At 39.4% G+C, this 17661-nt stretch overlaps 1 protein-coding gene and 1 long non-coding RNA gene across 2 annotated transcripts in view; both read left to right on the top strand.

The window, feature by feature from the left end:
• The first annotated feature begins 378 nt into the window (after positions 1–378).
• Positions 379–17661, top strand: part of TXR1 (Protein Transporter, Pam16) — an 84678-nt gene continuing 67395 nt past the window's right edge. Inside the window, exon 1 of the mRNA XM_089372752.1 lies at positions 379–822. Coding sequence (XP_089228878.1) covers positions 820–822 — 3 coding nt within the window. The 5' untranslated portion in view covers positions 379–819. The remainder of the gene's footprint in view (positions 823–17661) is intronic.
• LOC149237693 (uncharacterized) lies at positions 1359–1914 on the top strand. Its single transcript, XR_016246310.1, has 3 exons — positions 1359–1399; positions 1504–1616; positions 1782–1914. It is a non-coding gene; the product is annotated as an uncharacterized LOC149237693 (long non-coding RNA).

Below are 17661 nucleotides of genomic sequence, written 5' to 3'. Positions count from 1 at the left end.
TTAAGTCCGAAAAAGACAAACTCTTAGCTAAACAAAAACACTTTTAAGATACAACATTTTATTTTATATAAACTAATTTTAATTAACATTTTATTTTACTTTAATTAACTATTAGAAAAAAAACCAAAACAAAGAGCTAATAGTTTTATAGAGTATTTTTAGTTTTAGTTTTATAGAGTATTTTTAGTTTTGTAAACCTCAAAATATCATTTCATTTCTATATTAATATTCTTATTAATAATAATTAAATAAAAATGGTAAACACTAATTTAATTAATTAAATTGTAACCTTAAATTAAATTATTGCAATAATAAACACAACTGTGCCCTACATTTTTCATAAACCGGTAGCAATTTTTTCCCAAAAATAGGAAACGTGTTCCCCACACCATGCGCAATCCGTCGCCTCGGTATAAGAATTACACTAAAGAATTGAAGTATGCATGTTGAAAAAAACCACCAGATGAATTCATTGCTCCCCATTTATTTTTCTTTTCACACACCGGGGCTGCATGTTATCCCACCACAGGAGAACGATTCCCAGACCGCCAACGTCGCCCGATACAGCACTTACAAATTGATTTGGGTTTCCCGGAGCTGCATTTTATTGGAGCATAGTAGGGTGATTCCGAGGCCGCCCTAGTCGCCCAATAGAACACTTACAAATCGATTTGGGTTTTTATTATTACAATCCGTCGAATTTTTGGGGTTTTCTATCGTTAAGGGTTTTTCGTGGGATTGAAAACTGTTCGAGGGAGAAGGCCTCTTTCAGCTTTTGAGGGCGCTGCACAGCCTGAAACATCTGCGGTCTCACCGATCATGGTAAGATTTTCACTCGCCTCAAATAGCAAAGTGGTTTGTTTGTGGTACTGCAATTTTCAGGTCACAAGGTCGAAGCCCACCCATACCCATTAGTGTGTGTCCATCCCCTGGCCCTGGAGAACAATTTATACTCATTCTGTCATGTGATTTCTGCTTTTGAATATTTCTATGATAAAATGCAAATGATTTTTAAATGGAAGCACGTATAATTTTCTACGTTGCAGATTAACCATAGTTTCCTTGCCTAGCGTTTTGGCGACTTGCCTAAAGTTTTCCAAGTGGGATTTGTTTCGTCTTTGTTTATTTATTATGTTTATCCATGCAAGCGAACAGACTAAAGTCAGGCATTTGATAAAACACACTGCACAACATAATCTAGAAAAAATAGTCACTAAGCTGATCACTGGAGATTAATACGATATTTACTAAAACTGTTTTCCTCTGTTTTCTTAGCCGTGGAAATGCTTGTCGATAATATTCATGGTTACGTTTTATACCACTAATTCCTTTGTTTCTTTGTATGTTCTTCGTAACTAGGATAGACACATCTCAACTCCATCTATTAAGCGTTGAAAGGGTAACATAGAACTCTAGATTCAAAGTGCCAATGTTTTTTTTTCTCCCTTTTTAATAAATAATACATTGATTTTTTTTCCTGAACATTATTTTTCAATACACAAGATGGGACAAGTAGACACATGAAGGAATGATCAGCCAAGGAGAGGTTTCAGATGCTTTGCTAGTTTTGGATATCCTGATGTCATGGGGTGTGAGGGCGCCTGACCTCTATCAAGGTCGAATTTATTGGCTCTCTTTTAACATTTACTGAATTTGGACAGCATGGTCACCACACTAGTGGAATTATGATTCTCCTAGGCCGCCACAAGGCATGCATGGATTTGTTATACCCATGGTTAGTGAGATTACAACGACTTCTCAAGAGATGTTTTTGCATGCAGGAAAAACTGGCAACCATGGTGCCACTGAAGGCTCCACAAAAGTTCATCTTGAGGGTTGTCCACGAGATAATGAAATATTTCCTAATGAATTTCCTATTGGTATTGCACTTATGCATATGTGTTGTCTACAAGAATTTGAAATATATATGCTGTTAGGGTATTTTGTTGGTTGTATCACACATGATTCTATGAACAAGATTTAGGTTAAGAGGCCTTGGACCATATACAATGTGACCAAAGGCATTTTTCAATTTTATTTTAAGGAAGAAAGTCATTGCTATGAAGTGGTCTCTTGTGGTCCATGGCTGTTATACATAGCTTGGTTTTCCTTGTTGAATGGCATGAAAGCTTCTTAACAGATGAAGCCACCAAACTATATTGTCTAGTACAGTTAGAGTTTCCAAGTCTACCCATATAGCTTTGGGGTTGCCTAGAACATATTTTGGCAAGCTTTTGAGAATGCTGTGTTAGAAGGGGGTTGTCTCAGAGCCAGATTATCCAAAGAATTTAAGGTATTTGTGTACATCTAGGTGTTCAAATTCTAGTGTATCAAGGACTAGAATAGTTTTTTCACAATTAATAACTACTTCTAATGATGCAATCAATTCTCGTTATACTTCAACCATCAAGTATACATGAAAAACTTCAATCATTCAATTCTTCAATAAGAGTAGTAAATAGAGATTACGGTAGACAATGAACAATAAGCAATAAACAAGAGACACCAGGATTAGGCTCACAACCAGGGCAAAACCCACAATGGGAAAGCCCAACCAAAATTCTTTCCTTATGAGATAGAGATTTTGTCCATCAAAAGTACATCAAGAATATTCCAATAAATCCAAATCTGACCTCAACAAAGTACCAAAAAAAGTCAGTCAACATAGAGACAAAAAGTCAACTTATGTTCAATGAATAAAGTCTGCACAATGAGGCCGAAATTCGGCCTTGAGATCACTATAATGAGAGGCCGAAATTCTATATTGAATCCACCACAGAAAAGTCAATGTACCAGTGAAAGAATCTCAGTCAAATCCTTAGTCAAGTAATATGGTTAACTCAAGTCAATGTCACAATGCTGAAGTGAAATTGCAGTGTCAAAGAATCAACGAACTTCTGAGGTATTCGGTTTTCCAAGGAGACCTGATAAGAGGTAAAACACATGCAAATTGTCCAAGTAAAAAACACAGTCAACATAGTCTCAAAGAGAAAGTCAACACAACTGAAAAGTCTTCTATCTGTTCTTCGCACGTGTGGAGATGCTCTCTAAAATTGCAAATTGAACTGGTGATGATTCAATGTCCAAATGAATGCCAACGATGCCCTTTTTATATTAGTTTCATGTGGGCTAATTAGACCTAATGGAGGCAACTTGAAGAAGTTAATGAGGCCGACTTGTAGTGTGACAAAAAATAATTTTCCCTTCATATTTGCGAATGAAAAATGCCGACCATAGCTACGTAAAATTCAACTCCGTCTTAGCTAGGGAGGTAATTTTTCATTCTCTCTAGAGATCAATATTCCCGACCAGTTCATAGGTCTCACAACCCAGAACTTAAGGAAGAGATCACAATCCAAGTCTCTCTCTCTCTCTCTCTCTCAATATCATCACAAGGAAAGATACATAACATCCATCTCAAAGCATCTCCTCGACCACAAGGTCTCACAACACACAACCTAAGGGAGGAATCATCAAATCAGAATATCTCTCGGACCACAAGGTCTCATAGCACACAACCTACAGGAGGAATCAACAATCATCTCTCGAACCACAAGGTCTCATAGCACACAACTTATAAGAGGAATCAACAATACGTCTTTCGGACCACAAGGTCTAATAGCACACAACCTACAAGAGGAATCAACAATACATCTCCCGGACCACAAGGTCTCATAACACACATTCTACAGGAGGAATCAATAATACCTCTCTTGGACCACAAGGTCTCACAACACACAACCTATAGGAGGAATCAACAATACATCTCTTGGACCACAAGGTCTCACAACACATAGCTTACGGGAGATGGTCCATAATATGCTGCTATGTAATCAGTGCTCCCTCTCTCTAAGAGAGGGGTTCTCAACAATTCCAAGTTGTTCTTTGAAATAACCAAACTTCATTTGGGACAAAGGCTTTGTCAACAAATCAACAACCTACTCATCAGTAGGAACATATTCGAGCCTCACAGCTCCTCTCTGGACAATATTCCAGATGTAGTGATATTTGATTTCAATGTGGTTTGATCTATCATGGAATGCTGAGTTCTCATATAGCTTTACACAACTTTGATTATCACAATATATAATAGTCAGCTTCAACATTTAATCAAGCAAATCAAAGAACAATTTTTGAAACTATATAGCCTCACAGCAGGTAGCACTAGCAACAATGTATTCAATTGCAGCTGTACTTAGAGCAATAAAGGTTTGTTTTCTACTAGACCAAGAAACCATAGCGGAGCCTGGGCTAAAACAATATCCAAAGGTGCTCTTTCTATCACTAGAGCTACCAACCCAATCAACATCAGAGAAACCATACAATTGCTAATCCCCATTAGAAGCATACATCAGACCATACTCAATGGTACCTCGCAAGTATCTCAATGTGTTTAGCTGCAACCCAATGTACACAACGAGGCTCAACCAAGAATTGGCTCAATGTATTCATTGCATAACAAATATCAGGCCTGGTGTTCACAAGATAATTCAACGAGCCAATCAATTTGCGATACATAGTTGGATCAATCAAATCAGAATCACTGTCTTGGATCTTCTTCAAATTTGTCACCATAGGAGTGTCCATGGACTTGCAGTCCATCATGCCAAATCTATGAAGAATAGTAACAATGTACTTGCCTTGGCCTACAAAGATCCCATCAGGTTTTTTCTAAATTTCCAATCCCAAATAGTAATGCATGAGGCCAAGATCCTTCATTTCAAATTCAGAAACTAGCTTCCTCTTGCACTGGAAAATCAATACTTCGGCTCTTGTAAAAAACAAATCATCTACATACAATAGCAATATCAGGGGTTCACCTTCAACAACCTTGAAATATAGATTTGGATCAACATCACTCTTCTTGAAGCCAAGACTCAACAGATAATCATCAATGCGGGAGTACCATGACAAGGGGCTTGCTTTAGGCCATATAAGGCCTTCTTCAACTTACAAACATGTGTCTCTCTACCATGGACTTCAAAACCTTGAGGTTGTTCAATATAAACTTCTTCTTCAATGACCCCATTCGAAAAAGCTGTTTTGACATCCATTTGATGCAACTTCCAACCTGTAATAGAGCAAGAGCAATAATAGACCTAATAGATGCATACCTGGCAGTGGGAGCAAAGGTGTCGTCATAATCCTCTCCATCTTTATGGGAGAATCCACGAGCCACAAATCTAGCCTTGTATTTTTCAACACTTCCATCAACAACATGTTTTATTTTGTAGATCCATTTTGAAGACACAATGGATTTCCCTTAGGTCTAGGCACAATTTCCCAAACATCGTTTTTCAATATGGATTGGTATTCTTCATTCATCACTTCTTTCCTTACTTGTTCTTCAACAACTTTTTCATAGGAAGATGGTTTAGACTCAATGATCTTACACATCGAGGCTGTATAACCATAATACTTCTTTGGCCTCATGATCTCCCAGAAAGTTCCACGAGCAACAGCATGAACTTCAACTTTCTTTAATGTTTTCTCTAACTAGGTAGGTCTCTTGTCTTATCTATAGGAGCTTTTGTAGATTCAACAGGTTCATGATCAATGTCTTCTTCATGTGGGGCTTCATTCATAGTTTCAGGTTCTTTAGGTGTTGATTCCACATTCTTTGGAGCCATCTGTACTTCATCATCAAAGTCCAAGTCTGAACCCTTGGACTTCCAAAATGTAGCATCCTCATAAAAAATAACATTCCTACAAGTCTCAATATATCGTTGCCCTGGAATATAGACCCTAAAGGCCTTTGAATTCTCACCGTAGCTAACAAAGGTACCCTTCTTTTTGGATGGTTCTGACTTTGTCCTTTTCTCTTTGGGAACATGAACAGAAACAAGACAACTAAAGATTCTTAAATGTTCAACATTTGGTTTCTCACTTGTAAAGATTTCTTCAGGAGTCTTGTAATCCAAAATTTGATGTGGGCACCAATTTTGAATGTAGACAATAGTCCTTGTAGCTTCTCTCCAAAGAAACATAGGTAACTCTTGATCATGCAACATAGTTTTGACAACTACTATAGTTCTATTCTTTCTCTTCCATTTTGTTCGGGGTAGTAGGGAACTATAAACTCCCTCTTAATTCTAGCATCCCTGCAGAAATCATTCAGTTCATTTGATACCTAAGTTGCATGAAACGGGGAAATACCCCCCAAATTTTGGAAACAGGGAAACGCGATATATATATATATATTAGAATTTAGGACATTTAAGAAATGTTATGTGCAATCATAAAGCATACATGATACATTATAATTTATTACATTTAAAGTTTAAACATTATGATTAAATTTACATCACATTTACTCATGAATGATCACATAAAAAAATAGCAATATCGGAATATCCAAAATCAACTTTTATTATATATCCAAATCTCAAAATCAACCTTTATTATATATATGAGGTTGCAAGTACAATAAAGACTATGAGGCTGCAAGAACTATAAAGACAAAAGACTAATCCTCATCATCATAATCCTCATAAAAAATAGAAGCAGAAGCATGCTCAACAGTGGATGGTGGTGCTGAAGAAGATGATGGGCCAATTCCACTTCCAGGCTGGACCTCAATATTCAGGGCAGCAAGAGAGAGATCCAAATCAAGACTTTCTGGATCCACATCCCATTCTTTAGAAGGACCACTGTTGTATTCTGGACCCCTACGAGATGCAAGGCGAAGGTTGGAGTGCACATAAACAAGATCCTCTGCCTTCTGTGAGCCCAACCTATTGTGCTTCACAGAATGAATAAAACCATAGGTGCTCCAATTCCTTTCTGCTGATGAAGAGCTTGCCACTTGTGAAAGAACACAAATGGCAAGGTTTTGCAAATGTACACCATTTGCTCCATGAAAAATCCACCACCTAACTGGATTCATGGTGCTTCTCTCCAAAGCTGATATATCTGAATAATCATCTAATCCTGCAGTAAAACTGACAAATTCTTCCTTTACCTCCCTGTGTAGATGAGATGTAAATATTCTTATAAGGTCTTTTTTCAACCCATTAGCCACCTCTCTATCCTTATGGGGTGCCTTCCTCTTCCAATTTCTTTGAGCAATAAGCTCCTCATCATAAAAGTTGGGGTTCAAGACATGTGTTAAAGTGTGCAATGGAGTGTTGAAATTGTTCCACCTATCAACAATGATTTTCTTGACTAAATCAACAAAATGATCATCAACAAACAAAAGTTGTGGAGACTCTTGTGAAATGATTTCCATAGTTTTCTCAACCATGGAATCCATGCCATCATATACCTCTCCTAAAAAAGGTTGGTCAGTGTCAGCGTCTCGAAGAAGCTCAAATGCATGGGTTGTGAACTTTAGCAAGAAATCTATCTTACTCCACCAGTCCTCATCAAGGCACAATCTACGCACCATACATCCCTGCTCTGAATCTACTTGTCTCCACTCAACCCAAAGTTGACTCACCACCATAGAAACTAATGCTTGCTTAACCTCAACAAGGCGACGCAACATCAGGAAGTTTGAGGCATATCTTGTCTCGACAACTTTTAACAACTCCAATTTGGAGTACTCTCGAAATATTGCCTGAGATTGCTGGTGGTTGGTGATGAATTTAACAATCTCCCTTATTTCCCCTGTGATTTCCTTTATCCTTGGAACTTTGTTGTCGATCTCCTCTAAGTTCAGATTCAGATTATGGACAATGCATGGTGTCCAAAAGATGTGGTCATACTTCCCCTCAATAATTAAACTTGTAGCTTTGCAAACTGGTGCATTATTCGTGATAACTTGCACCACCCTATTAGGCCCTATTTGTTCAATAGATTTTATAATAACATCAATAATGAGCTGTGCATCTTTTACCTCTCCTGAGCAGTGTTCCACCTTTATAAACATTGCTCCTTTGGGGGAAGTGGCAATGATATTTATCAATGGTCCACACCTTGTATCTGTCCATCCATTTGAGATTGTGGTAACCCCAGAGCTACTCCAAGAAAAACTAATTGGTGATAAGATATCCTCCACAAGCTCCTTCTCATTTTTGAGAAGCTAAGTTCTGAATCTCTCATAGTTGGGCCCCTTGTACCCTTGAGGAGCTTTGTTAATTGCCTTTATCATATCTTGCTAGTAAGGAGGGCGAACAACATTGAATGGGATACCACATGCATAGATGTACCTAGCCACTCTGGAATCAGTTTCTTCTCTCGCTTGCACATTCAAAAATTTAGCAATTCTGTTATCCTGAACTGAAGGGGATGCCCTTCTGGTATTTTTGGATGTTGGTTGTTCATGTTGTTGAGTGGCACTGACTCTCCTCTTCCTTGCTTCAACTAGAATCCTCGGCTCAATGTTAGGTGGAGCTTGAGGAGTAGCTTGACTAAGCTCATCATGCCTTCTTTTAATTCCATCTGCCTCATCTTGCTCTCTTTGATATGCCCTCCTTGCCAATGGGTCTACTGTTTTTGTGCAACCTGCAATCCCCTGTCCTCCTCCATGCAAAAGATGTGCCTTCACTCTTGAGTAGGAGCCCTTGTACGAATTACTACAAAGATTACATCGCCATTCCCATGAGCCACCATCTCCACATTTTTGAAGCTTTTGAACATGCCTCCAAAGAGGATAATATTCAACCCTTGGGTTGGACCTGGGTCTTGAACTTGCAGCTGCACCTTGGTTGGCAACCATTACTGCAATTTAAAAAAGAAAAACAAATGTGCAAAGAAAACATGTTTTTCATATATTTGGAAGCATAAACCCTCGAAAAATTGAAGAAATAGTAGAAACTAAGAAAATGAATGCTTCTTACCCAAATTAATTTTTTGTAGCTAAAGCTACCCCAAAATGCCAAAAAAGATGAAAAATATCGCTGTAGTTGAGCCAAAAGCCAAGAATGTTGTAGCCAAAAACTCTGGACTCCAAATCTGCCGCTGAAATCTCCTATGCTCATTGTTGAAAATGCCCTAGCTGAAACTCTCTTCCTCTTTTCTCCTTTGCTAAAATCGTCTGTCTCCAAGAGAAACGACTTGCTCAATTGTGTGATGAGGGAATGAGGTGAGAGTCTTTTTATAACTTGAGAGAGGCATCTAGAAGCATCCACAAGATATTTATTCGCCCAATAAAAAATTAGAAGCGAAAAAAAGAAAAAAAGAAAAGAAAACCTCAATTGTGAAGTGGAAACTCTGCCATATGACCTGGAAACTCGTTTCCGGCCGTACTGGCCACGTTTCCCTAGTGTGAAACGTGCCAGTATGACTAGAAATGAGTTTCCAGGCTATACTGGCCATGTTTCCCCAACGAGAAATGTGCTAGTACGGTCGGAAACGAGTTTCCAGGCTGTACAATACAAGTTTCCTCGTTTCTGTTCCGTTTCCTGGTTGAAAGGGACCCATGACCAACGTTTCCTGCAACATAGTTTGATACATATTCCCCACCTTATTAAACCTTGGAGTCTTGATTCTTCTTTTTGTAGCATTTTCAACCTATGCTTTGGATTCACGAAACTTTTCAAACACTTGATCTTTGGTCTTGAGCAGATATATCCAAGTTTTGTGAGAATAATCATCAATAAAAGATACATAGTACAAGCATCGACCCAAGGTTTTATCAGGCATGTGCCCACAGACATCAGAATGTACAAGAACCAATATTACTTTGGATCTACTATTATTGCTAGTGCATTTTCCTTTAACATTTTTCCCAGGAGCACATCCTGTGCATACCCCATCATGGTCTATTTTAAGTTCAGATACACCTTTAACAAAATCTTTCAATCTTCCCAAAACTTTGTAGTGCATATGAGCGTACCTTCGATGCCAAATCTCACTAAGTTCACTAGTCTTGTGAATAAGAGGTTGGATTGAGTGACCAAGGAGATGATACAGTCCTCCAATTCATACTCCAATGACTTTAGCAACATCAAAAGATGCATTTTTCTTCCATACGAAGACTTGTCCATCAACAAAAACAACTCTATATCCTTTGTTTTCAAGAGATGATATGGACAACAATTTTTTCTTCAAACCAGGAACATATAAAATATTGTTAACAGATACATTACCTCCAGATTCTAATTGAAAGGATGACGTACCAATGCCCTTGAATTCATATTTGCCATTATCTCCAAGCTCAACCTTTTGAGTAAACTTCTTTTCAGTCAACTCAGACAGATGATCATGACTTCCAGTCATGTGCCTAAAGGCACCACTATCCACAAGTCAAATTTCATAATGAATGGACCCTGTAAGGGCACAAGTAAATGGGTATTCAGATTCAGAATCATGTCTTCTTTGCCTCCTTTTTGAAGATGACTCATTTAGATCAACAACAGATGCATGGTGCCTTCCTCTTCATATATGATCAACATTCCTTTCATAGCCATCTCTTTGATTCCTTTGAGGACAATGAGCTTGATAGTGGCCATAGGCTTGACAATGAAAGCATTGAACACTTGATAGATCATTTCTTTCTCTTATATCTCTTCTACCTATTCTATCTCTTCTTTCTTGAGAGGGAGGAGGAGGTCTTCTTTGTGAAGTAGATTCCTTCTTTGGAGTGGATCCAGGACCTCGTCTTTTAGCAACACTTATTTGAAACTTGCGAAAAATTGGTTTCTTCTTATTTCCTTTAGCATGGGTTGCAATGCTTCTATACTTGGATCCTCAATGTCTCCTCTAGAAAAGAGTCTTGATTCTTCTTGAGTACATGCTGCCGATAACTTGTCAAAGGTTGGAGCATTTTCTCTTGCACTAATACCTAATGCAAACGAATCCCAAGATCTAGGAAGACCACCCAAGGCTATAGCTACCAATTCCTTATCAGAAACTTCATCAATGGCTTTGAGTTGGTCTCTTATTTGAGATATCTTGACAAAATATGATGCCACTATGTCATTCTTTGTCATCTTGATATTACGAAGTTGTCCTCTTAGATTGATGGATTGATTCACATTATTAATGGTATACAATCCAATAATAGCATCATACATAGCCTTAGCAGTCTTATGTTCAACAATATAGGGAATCAAATGATCCCTAACAAAATCCAATATGATTCTCCTTGCCAAAATATCATCTTCATGAAATTTCTCCTCTCTTGCTCGATCATATGGTTCATTAACTTTTCTTGTAACAATTCCCAAAACATTGTTTCTTTCAAGGATTATTTCAACTCTTTAGTAGTTCCTTCAAGCTTGATTTCAGTCTTCATGAAGGAATTCATGATGAAGATTGCTGGTCACAATAGAGGACAAAACCGAAAACTCTTTAAAATACCTTTTAGATGCCCTTCAAGTGCTCTTCAAGATGATCTCTCTGCTCTTTCTTCTTCACAAAGGCTTTGATACCATGTTGAAATTCTAGTGTAGCAAGGACTAGAATAGTTTTTTACAATTAATAACTACTTCTAATGATGCAATCATTTCTTTCTTTATACTTTAATCATCAAGTAGCTATACATGAAAAACTTCAACAATTCAATACTATCAATAAGAGCAGTAAATAGAGATCATAGTAGACAATGAACAATAAGCAATAAACAAGAGACACTAGGATTAGGCTCACAACCAGGGCAAAACCCATAACGGGAAACCCAACCAAAGTTCTTTCCTTATGAGAGAGAGATTCCGTCCATCAAAAGTACATTAAGAATATTCCAATAAATCCAAATCTGACCTTGTTAAAATTGGAAACTAGGGCCAAATTTCACTTTGGATATGTCTTTTGATGGAGATGATTATTGCATTGAATTCCTCTTTTCGATGTTGAAGGAAATGTAACTAGGTTTGGTCTTCATAAATATACTTGTGATATTTGTACTTATTCAAGAAAAGAAATATTATTTTTGTAATATATGTCAATGAGTTTCTTGCTTATTGAAAGAGGTCTAGCACATGCTTTTTTTCTAAGTAATGCTATTCTATTAATGAAAAAAGATAAAAATACAACGAGGCTCCGGCCTCTGCGGTGCTGAACATAGTTATGTCATTGGTAAGCAAAAAACCAAACGTGACTGCCCACCGAGGGGAAACCAGTCCGAGTGTACCCAAACGTCAAATGCCCACACAGGGGTCCCAAATCATAAGCAAAAACAAAAGAAAACCCACACAGGGGTCTTAAGTCAGAACCAATCAGAATGTACCACATGGATTGAAAAAACATTAGGATAAAACTGCATGAAAAGAACCATTAGATGACCTGGCGATTCGGACAGGTGTCTTGCTGAGCCCACTGGGCATCTGGTGGAGGCTCCTCCACGACACGACAGCCGTAGTCATCCTCGTCCACCGGCTCTTCCACAATTCGACAGCCGTAGTCCTCCCACTCTTCCACCGCTGCAGTCGTGCCACCTTGGCTGCCTCCTACCTCTTGCGTGCCGCCCGAGCAGCCATCGACTGCATGCTTGCCTCCAACAATATCCTTGCCATGCAGAGTGCTGTCATGGCCATCTTTGTGCCTGAGCGTAGCAATCTTCCTGTCCATGTCTTCCGGTCTGCCTGTGTCTCGCGTCTCCTCGGCCTTCGGCTGCTTGCTGGTCTGTCCATTCTCTGTCCCAGGTCCGTGGGTCTTAGCCGCCTGCTCATCCTGTGGACGCAATTCTTCACTGAAGGCCACTGTGACAGTGGCAATAATGGCGGGACGATGCAACATGCTATGGAAATGGAATTGTGTCGTGTGGTAAGAAGGATGAGGGGGTCAAGAGGGCCAGTCGTTTGGGTAGCTGCATTCGTTCTTCTGGCACCATAGTCCTGTGCCCAACCTCTTCCGCTGTGGGTTTTCGGATATCTGCCAGAGAGATGATCTCTGGAATGGTCAGAAGAAGGTGAGGAGGAGTGGGTCTTCGGTTCAGGGGTGGGCGTTGAGGTGGGGCGAGTGCTCCGGCCGCGACTGCTACCTCTTCTGCTGCGCATCCGATGGCGTTGCCTCGGCATGGCTTGTTTGGCAGGTTGGCGATTAATGGTATGGGCTAGGATGGCAGTGGTATTATCAGTATGAGCAGCAAGTGAAGCAGAGTTCACTCTGGGATTACTGGAGCTGTTTAGTCGAGAAGCAGAGGTAATCTGGGCGGAATTCAAAGTGCAGTGAGTGGTTTGGGTGAAATGGAAACCATTCCCCAAATCCACGCAGCTGAGAAGCCAACAGTGTCTCCCTGTGATAGTGTGGGTGCTCGGCTCCTCTGCGTGAGGGGGGCAAGAGCATCTGAGCGGGGAAGGGGAGAATGAATTCTGGCTTGCATTAGCCATGTCTTTGAGCTTGCCGTAGACGTCTCGATCTGAGCACCAGGTTAATGGTGACTGCAGGTTGACAGTTTTATGCCATAAATTGGCATGGAGGAGGACACGGGTGGCCATGTGGCTCGGCCGCCTGCCGTTCTCCTATCTTATCTTCATTAATTGCCATTTAATCACCCGCATCCGGGTAGGTCTAGCACATGTTAAGTGCTATAGGTGAGTCAAATAGTCAAAAGGAAATGTTGAAGGCCTTAAGGGCATGTTACACCATGTATGATTATGTATTAGGGTCAAGAGAATACCTCCAAGCAAAGTCAAGTCTTCTCCTAGCAAAGACACCATCAAAAGAAGCAATGGCACCATTAAAAGCACCTATCGCAGCAAAGGAAGACAAGTCGGCCTCAAAGCAACAAGTCGGCCTAAAGGAGGAGGGACAATCCTCTATATATAGAGGTTGTCCACTCCTCTAAAGATAACACATTCATAACCTCTGAAATCAGCGAAGGTGGAAGGCAAGAAAAGGGTAATAAGAAGACAAGTAAAGGGTCTCCAAGGCAACGAAGAAAGGAGGAAGTAAAACCGAAGTCTTAAAGGGCTGTTACAGTCACACGTGCGAAGAAAGGAAGCCCTACCTATGGTCAGAACAACACCACTATAACAGTCATATAATTTCGTTGGTTGGGCTAGATCATTAGGCCTATAAGGTCTCTCTCTCAAGCGTGGAAGAAGGCTATACAAGCGAAGCTAGAAGGAGAAGTCTAACATAATTCTTGTGAGGGTATTCCCTCACACGTGCGAAGAACTAGGGCTGCATTACTACTGCTCTAAAGTCTGCAATATTTGTGAAAGAGAAGAAGGCTCGGTTGGGAGGCAACAAGATCATCTCCTTAAGTTTGAAAGGCTCCATCACTAGCAAGGGAAGAAAAGATCAAGGGTCACTCTAAAGTATACAATCAAAGGTCTCTACAGTTGCCGGAAGAAGTGCCGAAGGAAGAAAGACTAAGTGCTAGAAGGAGGACGAAGTGCTGCAAGAAGAAGTAATCTTGAAAGGGCTTGACTTGTGCTTGGAGGATATTCTTGTCAAGGGTCTAGGGTTTGGCATTGGTCAATAAGAAGCTTCAATAAGAGAAACTTACTAAAGGGTTTTCCTCTCAAGAGAAGAGAGGTTTTGGCCCTGGCAGAGAGCCAACATCTTGTGTTTTTTTTTTTTTTTTTTTAATGTTTTGATAGCAGTTTGATGAAGTACACGCACATGCATTAATAATAATAAGAAGAAGATTAAGCTTAACAAGAAAAAGTAAAAAAGACTCCACAAATTGTTATCAAGTCAAGAAGAATCACACTACACCTAATTGCCCTAGATTCTTCAACATTCGAGAGGACCAAAATCAACCTAAAGATCATCAAATTTGGACAAGCAGAAGTGTGTTTTTGAATTTATGCCCACGTGTGCAATCTACCAAGGTCGGCCATATCTTCATGTAGGCTGATGAAGCCCAAGTGTCATGTCTCTTTGCCCTCAACGGTTTGTATAAATAGAGGCACCCTCCATCCTCATTTCACATCAACATGCTTGAATATATGACTCTGGTAGCCGAATTCTTGAAGGAGGACGAAAGATTGTTTGTTTTTGAGTTATCTTCTGCATCAGAGCTGAGATTCTCCAAGATGGATAACCACAGGCCATAAGGAAAAGTTTGGACAATTTTGTATGGGCAATTTATCCTTGCAGGTCTGAGTTCAGGAGCAGAAAGGCAGGCCGAGTTAGTGCAATTGTTTCTGGGCTAGTCTGTGGTTAACTTAAGGGAGAAATTCTCTCCTTGTGAGGCCGCAACTCTAATCTTTTACGGTTTACCTCAGGTAGCGCCGCAGGTCTGACCCACCCTAGATGAAGGGGGATGAGATGCCTAATCTGGGTACAAACCAGCCCTAATGGCAACACCTTGCATGTCAAGTACAACCGCAGTTAAGAGGAGGAGTTTTTGGTGTAGTTAGAAGGGATAACAGTGATTCGTAAACAATCCTAACTAGACCAACCCTCTTCAATAGTATGTCTCCAGTTCATGCCAGGATTACAGTTTTGAGTGGATCATTTATTTGTCTAAGGGCTGTGATGTTAGATCTTCAAATTGGCAACTCAGTATTGACTTTGAATCATTGTACTCTCTCTCTCTCTCTCTTTCTCTGCTGAACATTTGATAATTGATAATAAGAAGATTTGATCAAGGGTTTTCCCCATCTTGAGGTTTTTCCCTAGCTTGAGCCATATTCTTGTGTTCTTCTGTCTTGGCTTGTCTTCAACATTTATCGTTTATGTTCTTTCATCATTGACCGTCATATGATAATGCTTAATGTGATGGATTAATGGGAAAATGGATTAGCGAAGTAACTGACCTAAACAAAGAACATGTTAACTCAAAATTAACATGGTATCAAAGCTCAGGTGAGGACAAGCCCAAGCATGAGAGAATGCAATCACTAAGAAGCATCTGAGGAATTTCATTGATTTAATTTAAGCCTTCAACCCTCTGTGGTAGGGCAAGTCCGAGTTCAAGAATGAAAACCTGTGATATTTTCTTAAGGCCTTCTAGAAGCCCTAATCAGTGAATATGGGCACCAATCAAAGAGCAACTTGAGCATTGCGGGCAAAGGTTGGAAGTCAACAAGGTATGTACCAGTATTCATAAGGTGTGTTTTGATTGATATCGAGATATTTTCGGCTTGCTAGGAGGATTATTTTGCAAACTTAACCAATCAAGCTTGAGATTGTATCATCATTAATTTCTGAGAAATGTCTGAGACTTTATTCATGAGCTTATGGAAGGATATTCTTAAAGGACGAAATCTTCTGTGATTTCTGGAGATAGGGCCGAGCCACTGTAGAACTTTGTTTGAAGTGTTGCAATACTCATTTTGGAGGACTGAATCATTCCCAAAAGAATAGCGCAGGAGATATTTCTCTCTAAAATCCTCGCATTAATCTAGGGTACTTTGCATGGCTCTAATATCTCTGGAATGTTTTTGATAACATATATGGTTTTGCATCCATCTCATCCCGTTTGGCTCATCGCATACCTCTATGTATTTGAAGCTGAGTTTTTAAGGTAGATATGAAGGGTGTGTTGAAGCCAAACCTCTAGTTTCATACTTATTTTGAACATTTGCACTGGATCTTTGCTGAGGGCAGTCATATTCTATTCAAGACCTATACCTTTGTAGAGTTCGTTGATATTCTAAGTATCAATCTATACAACCTTGATTATCCTTTGAGGCATAAATTATCCTCTGCGGCATACATTATGGGCAATCTTTCAGAACGAAGAAGCAATTTTGGGTGAAATCTAAAGTTTGTACAATGACCGAATTGCACTAGCTTCTGCAACAGTCTCTTGGGGATATATATATATATGCTATTGACATATTCATCTGTCATAGTCTAGAGTCGACCTTTGTGCAAAAGTCCGCGAAGGGACTGTGGAGAAAGGAAGATGTTTTGATTGCTTGATATTTGGATTTCAAGGCAATACGACCTTTCTTCTTGATGCTAACTCTGAGGTCTTGAGTGGCCTTACTCTGCAGCAAACTAAGCTTGATTTGAGGAACTCAAACTCTAACGTTGATATAATTCTGGCAGCATTTGATTTGAAGACTCTTTTATGGTTAAAGCCTTAAGCAATTTCAGACCTATTGGCGTTCTTCAAGTCCTAACCAGTGATGGTATCTCGACTCATTGTTTGGATCTCAAAGTATTCTTCAAACCTTAGCAAGTAACAGTTGACTACCTCATAATTTACATCTGTCTGATATGAAAGAGTTTTGGGCTATGTTTAAGGACTGATCTGTTAGGGTTTTAAATTAGTAAGGCAACCCAAATTCTGTAATAAGGGTTCAGTGCACTAATTTGAAGTTTAAGTTCGAGCACACGGAACTGTAGCTTTTGTAAGTTTTTATTTTTATTATCTGGAGTTCTACAACATCTCATCTCTTGTACGATGCCTTGGCAACCTTATCCTAACCCTTACTCCGACCTTGATACCAAATTGTAGTGTCATTATCTTCAAAGACAAAGCTTTATCATATTGTGGTGTGTGGCTCTTGGTTGACAGACCTATTTGGCCTCCTCTCTCTCTTGAAATTTGAAATCATTCAAAGCTAGGTTAAAATCAAACTTCTCCAGGGTTAAAATCGAAGGGCAGAGGTATTAGCTTGATAGAAAGTCAGTTTGAAAACATATCAGTGACAACTGATTTAGGGCAGTTTTCTGAAGTTATGACTAAGATTCAGGTTGAAAATTGGCTGCTTGAAGAAGCTGTCATGGCAATATGATCACTTGTGTTGATAAGTATTAAAGGTTCCCTTGTTGTTGTTGTTTAAAGGTTGTATCATTGATACACGCCATCGACATAATGTTGCAGTGAACTTGACAGAGGCTATAGCATTCAGATTAGGGTCAGATTTTGCT

Source organism: Pinus tabuliformis, chromosome 8 (genome assembly GCF_031772625.1).
Source record: "Pinus tabuliformis cultivar Carrire ecotype Pingquan chromosome 8, CPIR1, whole genome shotgun sequence".
NCBI classification, from domain to species: Eukaryota; Viridiplantae; Streptophyta; class Pinopsida; order Pinales; family Pinaceae; genus Pinus; species Pinus tabuliformis.
This window is presented reverse-complemented; position numbering and strand designations above follow the sequence as displayed.